The sequence below is a fragment of the Panulirus ornatus genome, chromosome 52, assembly GCF_036320965.1.
Source record: "Panulirus ornatus isolate Po-2019 chromosome 52, ASM3632096v1, whole genome shotgun sequence".
Lineage (NCBI taxonomy): Eukaryota > Metazoa > Arthropoda > Malacostraca > Decapoda > Palinuridae > Panulirus > Panulirus ornatus.
This window is the reverse complement of record NC_092275.1, coordinates 14,872,829-14,887,553: the sequence shown is the minus strand read 5'-3', so window position 1 is coordinate 14,887,553 and position 14,725 is coordinate 14,872,829. Positions and strand designations below refer to the sequence as shown.

The 14,725-nt window shown below is 39.0% G+C and overlaps 1 protein-coding gene across 1 annotated transcript in view; it reads left to right on the top strand.

Moving 5' to 3' along the window:
- Positions 1-12,986, top strand: part of Patronin (calmodulin-regulated spectrin-associated protein patronin) — a 216,667-nt gene extending 203,681 nt beyond the window's left edge. Inside the window, 3 exon segments of the mRNA XM_071692291.1 lie at positions 1,806-2,033; positions 5,724-6,006; positions 10,762-12,986. Coding sequence (XP_071548392.1) covers positions 1,806-2,033; positions 5,724-6,006; positions 10,762-10,906 — 656 coding nt within the window. The 3' untranslated portion in view covers positions 10,907-12,986.
- The last annotated feature ends 1,739 nt before the right edge of the window (positions 12,987-14,725 follow it).

Here is a 14,725-nt window from a genome sequence, read left to right as displayed (position 1 = left end):
AAAAAAAAATTATTTATTTTATATTTATTATACATAATCGCTGTTTCCCGCATCAGCGAGGTAGCGCCAGGAAACAGACGAAGAAAGAATGGCCCATCCACTCATATACACATATATGTACATAAACACGCACATACATACATATACATATCAACATATACAACATATACATTCATATACATACATCCCTGGTGATAGGGGAGAAAGAATACCTCCTATGTATTCCCTGCGTGTCGTAGAAGGCAACTAAAAGAGGAGGAAGCAGGGGACTGGAAATCTTCCCCTTCCGTTTTTAATTTTCCAGAAGAAGGAACAGAGAAGGGGGTCAGGTGAGGATATTACCTCTACTGCTCAGTCCTCTGTTGTTAATGCTACCTCACTAACGTGGGAAATGGCGAATATGTATGGAAAAAAACCATACACATACACAGACATTACATATATACACATGTACATATTCATACTTGCTTGCCTTCATCCATTCCTGTCGCTACCTGCCCCATAGGAAAACAGCATCACTGTCCCCTGCTTTAGTGAGGCAGCACCAGGAATACAGACAAAAAGGTCCCATTCGTTCACATTATTATTATTATTATTATTATTATTATTATTATTATTATTATTATTATTGTTGTTAGTAATAATAATAATAATGATAATAATAATAATAATAATAATAATAGTAATAATAATAATAATAATAATAATAATAATAATAATAATAAAGGGAAGGGAGAGGGGGGCTGGAAATCCTCCCCTCTCGTTTTTTTTTTTTTCTCCAAAAGAAGGAACAGAGAAGAGGGCCAGGTGAGGATATTCCCTCAAAGGCCCAGTCCTCTGTTCTTAACGCTACCTCGCTATCGCGGGAAATGGCGAATAGTATGAAAAAAAAAAAAAATAATAATAATGATATCTTTAACAATGCTTATGTTTACGTCTGATGGTTACATAGGGTGGATCAGGTGCTTACTATAAGTTCACTAAAATCGTCTTTGATTTATGCCCAGTATGTTAAAGTGAACTTGAGCTTCATTATCTTGAGTATCAGTGATATTGAGATAGATTTCAAGAGACCATTTTCATAACCATTGGTAGGTGAAAGTGTTTTGTATAAGTATGTTTCGTATAATGTACTTGAAAGGTGTTTAAACCAGCCAAGATGATGATTATTAGAGCAAAAGGGTTCAGAATTTTTTACTACATGCACATGTTCCTTTCAGATGCAGAAATGTGTATTTTTTAGGTGCAACTTCCTATATATATATATATATATATATATATATATATATATATATATATATATATATTAATCGCATTTCTTTGTAGATCTGTTAGTCTTTATATGAGATACTTCTTTACAATCAATGTTTTACTGAATTAGAGTTTGTGGTTGTTGCATAGAAGATTGATTGTATGATGCGTAGCATTTTGAGCAAATGTCACAGTTGTTTTTATAGTATAACCTACTTTGATGATTCTTAAGAATATACAAAAAAAATTTTTTTTAGGATAATCATAGTGAGGCATGAAAGATACTTTTCAATTGTCATACAAAACAAAAAGATCAGTACACACTTTTTGATTTATTTCATACAGTATTCTGTATGTTACATATATCAGAATTACGTAATTATCTTTTGAATTCAGAAAGAGGTATTCACATAATGAATCACATAAACAACTTCATATACATATGATAATGATCCATAAATTCAGTATTTTTAACTTGGTATTTGATAACCCAGAAGTAATAGTAGAATCTTTTTAATTGAAGGAACATTTAACCCATTTAGTGAACTCTGCAGGTCAGAGTGAGCATGACAGTTTAGTGTACCATATGAGTGAAGACAGTGGCCTTGGTCGCGCAACTCCACCCCGTCGTGCCCCCTCCCCAGGGATGGCAAGACACCTCCCCTCACCCTCTGGTCCAGGTTCTCTTCCTCCTGGTCTTTTCTCTAAAAGAAAGCAAGGAGGGTTTGATGATGCTGCCAGTGATATCTCCTCCACTGCAAGTTCCACTATGGACTATTATGGTAAGACCTTAACACTGTTTGCATGATTAACATAGTGATGACGTGGACTTCTGTCAATGACCAGATCCTCCAAAATGAATTGTTATATAAATGAAAAACTGCAGAAGTAGATATTCTTACTTGCTTGCCTTCATCCATTTCCGGTGCTACCCTGCCCAACAGGAAATGGCATCACAACCCCCTGCTTCAGAGAGGTAGTGCCAGGAAACATACAAAAAAGGCCACATTGGTTCACACTCGGTCTCTAGCTGTAATGTGCAATGCACCAAAGCCACAGCTCCCTATCTACATCCAGGCCCCATAGACCTTTCCATAGCTTATCCCAGACGTTTCACACGCCCAAGTTCAGTCCATTGACAGCATACCAACCCTGGTATACCACATCGTTCCATTTCACTCTATTCCTTGCTTGTCTCTCGCCCTCTTGTATGTTCAGGCTCCAATCTCTCAAAATCTTTTTCACTCCATCCTTCCACCTCTGATTTGGTCTCCCACTTCTTGTTCCCTCCACCTCTGACACATATATCCTCTTTGTCAGTCTTTTCTCACTCATTCCATATGTCCACACCATTTCAACACACCCTCTTCTGCTCTCTCAACCACACTCCTTTAATTTCCACACATCACTCTTACCCTTTCATTACTTACTTGATCAAACCACCTCACACCACATACTGTCCTCAAACATTTCATTTCGAACACATCCACCCTCCTCCGTACTACCCTATCTATAGCCCATGTTGTTTTAGATACTTGGGAGTGGACATGGCAGCGAATGGAAGCTGAATTGAGTGATAGGATGGATGAGGGTTGAGAGACCTTAAGAGGAGGAGCTGAAATGGCCTGGACATATGGAGAGAATGAGTGAGGAGAGGTTGGCATAGAGGATATATATTTGTGGAATGGAGTGGACAAGAAGAAAGGGGAGACCAAATTGGAGATGGAAGGATGGAGTAACAAAGATTTTTAGTGAATGTGAGCAAATGAAATTTTTTCTTCCATGTGATCATCATGGTTCAAAGGGAAGGCAGGAAACTCAGTTATGTATAAAGAATTCTTTTCTTTTTCTTTTTGTGCTGGTGAGTTAGTGCCAGGAACAGATGATAAAGGCTCATTTGCTCATGTTCACTCTCTGGCTGTTTAGTGCATCACAGCCCCCTATCCACAATAAGGCCCCATAGACCTTCCTATGATTCCCCTGACCACTTCATATGCTGTAGTTTATTTCACTGATAGCACGTTACTCCCTGTGTACTACATCATTCTATATTGTGCACATCTCACACCCTGTATATTCGACAGCAACCACCTGAGACCTTTTTAATCCCGTCCATTTCCATTTTGATCTTCATTCCCCTTGTCCCCTTCATTTTTGATACACATGCCCACTTTATCAATGTCTCCTCTTGTTCTCTCCATGTATCAATCGTTTCAGCACACAGTTTCCAGCTCACTCAGCCATACTCTTTTTATTACTACACCACTCTCCCAATCATTTCTTATTCTTTTAACCTTCCTCACACCATATATTCCTTAAATACTTCATTTCCAGTACATTCATCCACCTCCATACAGTCTCATTTAAAGCCCATACCTCATGTACTACATCACCTTCACACATGCCCATCTTCGCCCTCCCAGATATTGACCTATTTCCACACATTCCTCTCTGCTCCCAAAACTTTTGCCCCTTTACCCACCTCATGATCATCTCCCTTGGTTCCTCTTATTGCCATATCCACCGTAAAACACTTTACCTTCTCCATTTTTTTAAACTCGCGCTCCATTTAAAGTATTTTTCTCCTTTGCTAAACCTTGTTACATTGCTTTTATTTTCATGCCCATCTATGCCCTCCCAGGTAGTGAACCCCTTTTTCACACTGCTTCCAAAACTCTAGCCCCTTCACCATCCTCATGACTCGCTTCATCTCCCATACTTCAATTCTCTGCCATATCTCATTTCAAACTCTCTCTCTGGTTAACCTATTTTTCTTCACTGCTAAACCTAGTTACCTTGCTTTTATTATCACTTACTCTCATCTTTATCCTTTGATAGACTTCCAGACTTAGAAATCATTTATGCAGTTTATCATTCAAATCTACCACCAGTGTCTTGTCATCAGCAGACAGTAACTATTTTTTTTTCTCACAGTTAATCTTAATCTCCTCAAACATTTTGTTATTCTCCCTGAAGTTTACTAATGCTCACTGGCACCAACTCTCTTTTGCTGTCTTTTTCTGCCTCTGCATCTTTCCCTTGATCTCCAGCTGGTTTCTCTTGTACAGCATTCAGTCATTACAAGAAATGCCCTTACACTTCTCTTCTCACTTCGTTATCCTACCACTCACTACCTTTCTCATTGCCCACTTCTCACCTTCCACATACCACACACTTTTCTCACACTTTAGCACTGCTTCCCTAAATACCTCGCATTGCTCACCAACTCCAGCTTCATTTGCTTTCACCTTTTACAATTCTACACTCAGTCTGTCCTAGTAATTCTTCACTCAAGTTTCTTTTCCAGGCTCACTCACTTTCACCTTCCCCTTGTCATCCATATAATTTCCTCTTTTCTGAAAGCTTCTACAGACCTTCACCTCTGCCTCCACCAAGTAATGATCAGCTTACTCATATCCAAGAGTCTTACCTATCAACTTGTACATAATCCAGCAATACCCACTTAACATCTCTTCTACTCAACCACACATATGTTTTTGTATTTTCCTCTTTTTAGACAAGGAATTTCCATTAGCTGTTTACCATTTTCATTCACATCACTGGATACCCAATTCTCTGATTATATCCTTAACTGCCACTTTATTATCTGCTGTTGCACTCAAATGATCCATCACTGATACCTGGTCCCCTCACTTAGCTCCATCCAAAACACTCCCTCTTTTCTTTACTGCTTTCACTTCCAGGTGCAAAAGCATCAGTATTCACCACCTCACTTAATCTACTTGAAATAATTTGTTGCTTCCTTCCTTACATTCTTTCTCACATTCCACAAGCTCCTACCTCAGTACAAGTGCTACCCCTTCCATAGTTTGTGCCCTCACATTAACCCAAGACATTTCCAGACTATTCTTCCTGTTTCTCCTGAGCCTTGTTTCACTCAGAACCAGATCATCCACAAAGATAATACTTATTTTTCCCCTCTTATCTTGGGTACATCCGCACAGTCAGACTCCTCAGTCCAAGCCTTTGAGGTGGATGAATATCCCTCACTTGGCTCCTGTTCTACCAGATAGAAATTGAAATGCATAAATGGGAGGGATCCCAGCACTCCACTCCTGCCCAATTTAAACACCTACAGGAAATGCATGGGAAGAATTCTTTCTCCTGTATCCCCAGGGATAAGATTCATTTTTATTTATGTTTGTCTTAAATTTTGATCCCTGAGGACTGGAGAAAAGGAATAAGACCCACAAATCCCTTATGTGTTACAGAAGATTACTGAGAGGGGCAGAATGGGGTGGGTGCTGGCTATTCCTAAAAAAGTAGGAACAGGAAGAGCCATTAAGATTATTTCTCCAAAGTCTTGATTACCTGTTCTCAGTGCTTCCTCTCTAAGGTGAGAAAGAGAAACAGGTATAGAAAAATGTCTTAAAATCTGATCTTTGAAAATCTTGATGAAAGTGCTTAGAATTGTATGAAAAGTAACAACATAATGAAACTTTTTCTTTCAGGTCCAAAGCTATTCAAGCAACCTACTGCCAAGTCCAATAGAACGATCATCCTCAATGCGGTTGAGTATTGTGTCTTCCCAGGCATGGTTAATCAGACAGCCAAACAAAGAGTCCTTGAGGAAATAGCACGGTCTGAATCTAAACACTTCCTCATCTTATTCCGTGATGCTGGTTGCCAGTTCCGAGCCATATATTCATTTAATCCAGAAACCGATGAGGTCTACAAGTTGTATGGCACAGGTCCTAAACAAGTCAATGATAGAATGTTTGATAAATTTTTCAAGTAAGTTACCTTGTATTTCTTATAACATAATGCATAATTGTTATTTAGATATTTAACAACTTCAGTTCCATTTTGAATGCAGCAAACCTCTAATTTATCTATTTATAATTACCCCGGGAATTATTTCTGTGAAAGTCCTGGTGTTACCTAGGAGCTTTCAAAGGCTCCTGCAGCCCAAGGCTGCAGTTCTTTCAGTAGCAGGGAAATGTAGGCTCCTTTGGGGTGAGAAGTTTTTTGATAAGACTGTACTCCCAGTGATATAGGCCTACCAAAGGTGACTTTTCACACATGGATTAATATCAAAAAGCAGAATCTAGCAATCTGGTAATTTACCACCGTTAGATTTTGCAGGTAGCCACAGTTTTTCCAAACTTAAAAATGTTTTATTCACTCATATAGTCTCTGAGTTTGTCTCAAGTTCATGGTGTATTATAGCCAAGTGGTTTATGCATGTGGCTTCCCTCCACCTCAAAAGGAATGCATCCAGTTCATCAGTCTGTAGATAATGAGGTAGCAAGTTTGTGTGTCATTAATCAATAGTGATCAGACATATTGCCTGCCATAATACTACCTTGGCTGTAAAATTGAGCTCGATCCATACCAGATATTCTTTATTTTCTGTCATGCTTGATTGGTGTTTCAAGCATTAGTGAAGTAGCTCCAGGAACAAATGAAGAAAGGCCTCATTTGCTCACATCCATTCTCTAGCTGTATTGTGCAGTGCACCAAAACCACAGCCAGGCCTCACAGAGCTTTCCATGGTTTTTCACACCCACTTCATATGCTCTGGTTCTGTCCATAAATAGCACCAACTGAATACCGCATTGTTCAAATTCGCTCCATCCTGTGCATGCCTTTCACCCTCCTACGTGTTCATGCATTGATCACTCTAAATCTTTTTCACTTTGTCCTTTCTTCTCCACTTTGGTTACCCCTTCTCCTTGGCCTCTCCACTTTTGACATTTATCATCTTTGTCAAACTCTCCACATGTCCAAACCATTTCAGCACACACTATTCAGCTCTCCCAGCCACATTCTTTTTATTACAACACCTCTCTCTTATGCTTTTATTACTTGCTTATCAAACCACCTCATACGAAATATTGTCTTCATGCATTTAATTTCCAACACATTTACCCTCCTGTGGACATCCTCCTCTATTGCCCATGCCTCACATCCATACAACAGTTTTAGAACTACTGTACCTTCAACCATACCCATTTTTGTTCTACCATATAACCTCTCTTTCCACACATTCTTCAGTGATCCCAGAACCTTTGCCTTCTCACCTACCATGTGACTCACTTATGCTTCTTTGGTTCCATTTCCTACCATATCCACTGCCAGGTGTCTAGAACACGTTTTTTCCTCAAAAATTTATCCTTTGAAATCACACCCCATCACAACTTGTTCCTCTTACCTGCTAAACCTAATTACCTTGCTTTTTTTATTCACATTTACTCTCAATTTCCTCCATTCACACTATCTTGCAAACTCATTCACCAAACTCGAGCTGTTTCTCACTCAAATCTGCCACCAGTGTTGTGTCATCAGCAAACAACTGACTCACTTCCCAAGCACCTTCATCCCTTACAGACTGCATGCTTTCCCTCTCTTCAAGACTCTTGCATCAACCTCCCTCATCACCCCTTTCATAAACATATTAAACAACCATGGTGACATGAAACAACCCTGCCACAAACCATCCTTCACCTAGTACGATACACTCTTTTCTTTCTACTCGTACACATTCCTTACACCCTTGATAAAAAGTTTCGTGATTTCTAGCAGCTTTCCTCCCATACCATATATTAAGACCTTCCACAGAGCATCTTTGTTAACGTAACATACTTTCTCCAGAAACATAAATGCTACATACAAATCCTTCTGTTTCTCACAGATAGATATTTTTCACCCATTCTTAAAAGCAAACTCCTGATCCATACATCCTCTGCCTCTTGTGAAACCACATTGTTTCTCCTCACTCTGATGCTCTGTACATGCCTTCACCCTCAACAGTCACAACTTTCCAGACGCAACTTACCTGGTACACTCAACAAACTTGTACCTCTTGTGTTTGAACACTCATTTCTGTCCCCCTTGCTTTTATACAGTAGCACTATTCATGCATTCTGCTAGTTTTCAGGCTCCTCACCCTGATCCATACATACACTGAAAATCCTTCTACACAAGTCACCTCCTCACACCACATAATGTCTTCTGACATTTAATTTTTAAAACATCTACCCTCTTCCTTTCCTTTCCTTAAGGTATCCATACATCATCATCATAACTACAGTACCCAGAATCATATCTATTTTTGCCCTAATAGTCTCTTGACTGCTCCTTTCTCTTGCTCCTAAATGCACCCAGGATCCTAGCCTCCCCTTCTCACTAACTCCATCCCTCACGCTTCTATCTACTGCCGTAATGGCTCATAGGTACCTAAAGCACTTCACTTCCTCCAAGAACTTCCCATTCAAATTAATTGTTAATTTCCTCCTCACACACACTCCCAAAGTCAGACACCAGCTGTTGGAGTCTCTCTCAGAAGTCTACCACCAGAACCATGTCTGCAAAATGCCACTGACTTACCTCTCATGTCTTCCTCCTATCCCTCCACAATCCAGTAGACCCTCTTCTCTCCAAGACCCTCACATTTTAACCTCCCTCAACACCCCATCCATGAAAGAACATCCATAGTGACATCATACACCCTCTATGCAGACCCCCTCTCACTTGAAACCACTTAACCCTCTTCTTCTCAAACATGTCTTACACAGTTAGTTAAAACTTCTCTGCAACTTTTTTTTTTCTTCAGAATCTGGCCATAGAACAGATGTTAAAATAATGGATGATCTTTTTTCAGTCCACACTTTCCCCTGAAATTTCCTTGGTAGTATTTTATTACAATACTGTAAGGTAGTATTTTCTCATTCTTTTCCTATTGGGAGTTGGGCTGGAGGGGACAGTTGGGTGGAAAAGTGACTTCTGTTTTGCTCTCTTGTTTTTACCTCCTGCATTAACAAAGTAGCATTCATTCTCAAGCTGTCATTAATAATGTGTCAAGACCAGATTCTCATATCCATAATCAGTCCCCATGGACCATTTCACATGCATTGGTTCAGCCACTATAGCATTTTATCACCAGAACCAAAGCTCCCTATCCACAACTAAGCCCAATAGACCTTCCCAATGGTTTACCCAGGACACTTTGCATGCCTTGGTTCAGTCCATTGATGGCACATCAGCTCCTGTATACCACATTGTTCCATTGCTCTCTATCCTGTGCACACCTTTCACCCTCCTGTATGTTCAGTCCCCAATTGCTCAAAATCTTTTTCACTCAGTCATTGTCTCTCCAGTTTGGTCTCTCTGTTCTCCTTGTTCCCTCCACTTCTGATAGGTATGTCCTCTTTGTCAGCCTTTCTCCATTCATTTTTTTCATTTCCAGACAATTTCAGCACAACCTCTTCAGCTTTCTCAACCACTTTTTATTACCACACCTCCCTTTACTCTTTCATAACTTAATCAAACCATATCACACCACATATTGTCCTCAAACATTTCATTTCTGACACATCCACCCTCCTCTTCACTGCCTTATCTATAGCCCATGCCTTGCATCCATATAATATCATTGGACTACTCTACCTTCAAACATACCCATTTTTGCCCTCCCAGATAACGCTCTTTCTTTTCACACACTCTTGTGCTCCTAGAACCTTTACCCCCAACCCACCCACCCTATGACTCACTTCTGCTTTCTTGGTTCCATGTGCTGCCATGTCCACTCCAAGGTATCTAAACATAAATCATCATGTAACAGTATAGGGTGAAAATTTATTTCATCATATTCATGTTACAGTCACAAAACCCATTTTGGTGTTTGCCTGCAACAGGTAGAACAGCAATGGCAAACTCTTGGAAAAGAAAAAACACTACATGTAAACTTAATACATGTAGTTTTTGGGAATTTCCTGCCCCTACAACCTTGGCAGTGCCTGGGTTGCTAGTTATTGTAGGACCAAGCTGTTAGAAGCCACAGCCCGCAGGCTCATATAGCCTGATGGTTGCAGGCAAGGTTTTGAGTCTTGGGCATGGAATGTTGAAGTTGTTCTCTCTTTCTCATCGAATCATACCTTTAAATATCAGAGGTATTATTTTGCAGAGTGGCCTGTAGTGCCATTGGGAGATTATTTGTGAGTGGAAGTTGGGAACCATACCTTTTAGGATTTTTGAGGTATAACTGATGATGTAACCCTCCTGATGCTGTGGATTACAGCATCAGTGATTTTGGCTGCTTCAAGGAATTTAGTTCTTGTACCATAGTAATGTGGGCCATGAGGATCTTCCCACACTAATTCAGCAGTTTGTCTGTTTTGTGGGATTGTGTTAGAACACAGCTTGAAGGTATTCATTGTCAGATTACAATAAGTAATTGTGACAGTATTTTAGATAGCACTTGGGTATATTACGTAATTACAGTATGACACATAGGTATGCTGCATTTACTTTTGTAATACTATGAATTTTTCATTATAAAATCATATCAGTGTTGTGACTTCATTATTTTTTCTTTAAGGAAAATGAAATCCATTATAATAATATTTGTCATTGTAAAATTATGTCAGTGTTGTAACAGTGTTCATTATTTTTTTCTTTAGGAAAATGAAATCCATTGTAATATACTAGTGTTTTTGAAAACCTTCTTTGGTATTTGTATTTTTCTAAATGATATGTTTTTCTCCGCAGATACAACTCAGGTGGCAAATGCTTTTCTCAGATCCACACAAAGCACTTGACTGTGACTATTGATGCGTTTACCATCCATAATTCACTGTGGCAGGGTAAGCGGGTCAACCTCCCTTCCAAAAAGGACATGACACTTGTAATTTAAGTTACCTGATAAACCTACTTCTCGTTAACTGTACCCACATACGGTATATTTTGGTACTTGTATACATTATGCTGTCATGATACTTCTAGCTTTGCTGCTCTTGTTGGGCTCTTGGTGAGAATTTTGTTTTTATACTAAACTGAAAGCTGACTATAGGATGATGGTATCCTACTACTATGTGGAAAATTCTCCTATGTGGGTCCTAGTAGTTTTGAGATGCTGAGGTTTATTATGTTTGTATTTGAGGAATACCTCATAACGGGTGAATTTTTAGGATAAAGATACCAATTTGTGTGAGACAGCAAGCCTTCTCCTTAGTCTTTGCTCACACCATCATTTCCCCCAGTGACAGCCTTAAAGCATTTAAAGGTTTTGGTTGTGGTTTTGTTGGTCAGTATAACTATTTAGTCAGGTTGTTTACAAACCAGAATTTGTTAGTGTTTGATCTTCATCTCTTACAGGGCTTTTTCATCTAGATAATAGAGTATGATAGCATCCTTCTCCTGTGTGGTGAGAACTGTTTAAAAGTCAGGGGGAAATGAGGGAAAATTTTAGCAGGAGAGGGGTTCAAGAAGAAATTGAATATCTTAAAATTGTTTTCAATTTGGTATGGAAATTGTCATCAGCTTCTGTTTTGTCTTGAGTGGGAAGTTGACATGATATCCTGCCATTTGCAGCCTTCAGGTAAATTGCTGTGTTTTAAGGTCATTGTTGAAAAGTGCCCCATTACAAGCCAAATATGTTAGCTCACAAAAAGGTTCTTAGAAAAAATTATTGATAGGTTAGTATATGTTAGGATCTCTCACTCTGAATTTGCCATTACCAATAGGGGGTGCCATAATGTCAAACTTGAAGATGAATGTGATGATTTTTACTTGTTTAAAAGGGTCTCTTCAACCATTAGAACATGATTAACAGCATGCAGTTGAAAATGAAAATTAAACAGGCACATAGTTTGTTTGCAGTGTTAACTAATGCAATTCCGTATAACATTCGCTTCTCGTACTAAATCTGTGATTCTTGTGATCGTTAGGTAAGACTTGCATCAGGCATATGTAAGTAGCATCTCCATGTATTTTTAGAATGTATGTAGCTTACAGGAAGAGGAGAAAACTAAAGCTGAAAAAAATACTTGGATTGGAGCTAGCCATGCTTGCATAATCCTGACGATTCAATTAATTCCAACATGTCTATATATAAAGTTAAGTGTTGAATTTGTAAATATTAGAATGTGATAGGGGAAATGCTTTTGGACTGTGGAAACATTCCTGTTTTTCCCAAATACTCAAAAAGAGACTGTATATTAAAACAACAAATTTCCATAAGTTTAAAGAGTTTCCATAGCTTTTGTACTGAGGAATGCTTTTTTTTTTTTTCACTTGTCTTGTAATCCAACCGTTAAACATGTTGTACTTCTTACATGACATCTTTATTTCATCATTGATATCATCTCATATGTTAATACTTCGTTACATTATAAATCATTATAAGATTATCTCCAGTTAAAAGAATTCATTTAGATAGCAATGTTTAAAAAACTTGGACACTTATGTACTGGAGAGAGGGTGCTCATACATTCAGTTATATATTTTAACTAATGATGTACATGGTATGAAGATTAACACATAACAGTAAATAAAATGGCAGCCTTCAGGTGTGCTGTAGCCTGTAATAATACTCAAGGCACACACCGACATTTAAGTTTTTATTATTTGCCTTTTAGATATATGTTATTTCCTGCCATTAGTTTAGAGTGATACCTTTGTTTGTAAGTTCCACTCTTGACCTATGATCTGTTTGTTGTGGGAGTTGTGGTTACTGTGTGCCTTGAGTGTTATGATGGTCTTGATTACACCTGTATATTTGCCTTGTACTGTTTACCTTAACCTTCAGAGAGATCCATATGATAGAGATGAATACCCAGGCCATTGTTGTTTTATACATTAGGAAGCTGGATCATTATAAAAAATTTATATTGGAAGGTAAGCTTGAATGTATAAAATGCATGTTGAGGATGTTAATTGACATGTATCTCAACACTGGAATTTTGTACTGTTGTTGAAATGGAAACTTATCTATGTATCTGACTATATAATACCTCTGATGCCCGTTCCCTCCTGGAACTCCAATCAAGAGGGTGGTCATGGCAAAAGAGTCTCCACTAAAACTATCCTTAATGCCTTCCCTGCATACACGAACCCATGCATATCCCCCTTCGTCTTGATTCCTTCATTTCTCTTCCATTCTATTTCCATCTCAAAGGTGGTCTTCTCATACCAACCCCCTTAATTGTACTATCACACACTCTCCTCGTACATGAGGTCTTGCGTTCGCTTCACATGCCCAAACCACCTCAAAGTTGACATTTTATCCACTCTACAATTCGTTTCCTTTGCATTCCCTGCCATACCAAACCCTCATACACTCCATTCCATCTAGTCATGCCACATGCTCCTCTCAAGTAACTCGTTTCCAGAGCCAGGATTCTTGACCTCTGTGACTCGTCCCATGCCCATGTCTCAGCTGCGTAGGTCATTTCTTGACTTTCACACTTATGCTTTTACCCTTAATTATTGTTAGGAGACCCATTGGCTTTTTTACCCAGAACTGCTCTCTCTCATCTTCTGTATCACCAAACTTACCCAAAATAGCTCCCAAATACTTTAATTTTGCAACCTCCACTCTTTCTTCCCCATATCTACAACAGAGTTTAGTACACTTTCTTAATTCACTCTGTTTCCTTGCAAACACCATTACTTTTACTCAAATTGACCTCAATTACCTGTGCTTACACACACAAAACATAGGTATGGCACACTCAGCAAACACAAGGTTATTGGCACACAGGCTGATCACAAGCCTCCATACCTTACCACCACACTCAATATCTTCACCCCTTTCCCTAATTTTGCTTTTATCTCTAACCACTTCAACATTAATCTTAAAGAGCCACTGTGACATCACACCGCTGCCCCACACCCACATGTACACTGAAAATTTTATTCAACTCTCCATCCACTCTTACAGATGCATTTCACTACTTCTGGCAACTTACCTCCCACACCATATACTCTTAATACCTTCCACAGAGCATCTCTATCAACTCTATCATATGCCTTCTCCAGATCCATAAATGCTACATACAAATCCATCTGTTTTTCTAAGTATTTCTCACATTCTTCAAAGTAAACACCTGAAACCACACTGTTCTTCCCCAGTTTGATGCTCTGTGCTTGCCTGTGACTCCCTTCCACTGCTAAGTCCACTCCCAGATATCTAAAACACTTCACTTCCAATTTTTCTCCATTCAAACTTACGTCCCAATTAACTTGTCCCTCAACCATACTGAACCTAATAACCTTCCTCTTATTCTCATTTACTTTCAACTTTCTCCTTTCACACACTTTTCCAAACTCAGTCACCAACCTCTGCAGTTTCTCATACGAATCGGCCACTAGAAATGTATCAACGGCGAACAACAACTGACTCACTTCGCAGACCCTCTCATCCCCAACAGACTGCATACTAGTCCCTCTCTCCAAAACTTGATTTTACCTCCCTCACCACCCCATCCATAAACAAATCAAATAATCACAGGGACATCATACAACCCTACCGCAGACTGACATTCACTGGGAACTGATCACTCTCCTCTCTTCCTACTCATACACATGTCTTATATACATGGGAAAAACTTTGCATTAGTTCTGGCAATTTACCTCCCACACCATATACTCTTAATACCTTCCACAAAGCATCTCTATCACCCCTATCATATGCCTTCTCCAGATCCATACATGCTACATACAAATCCATCTG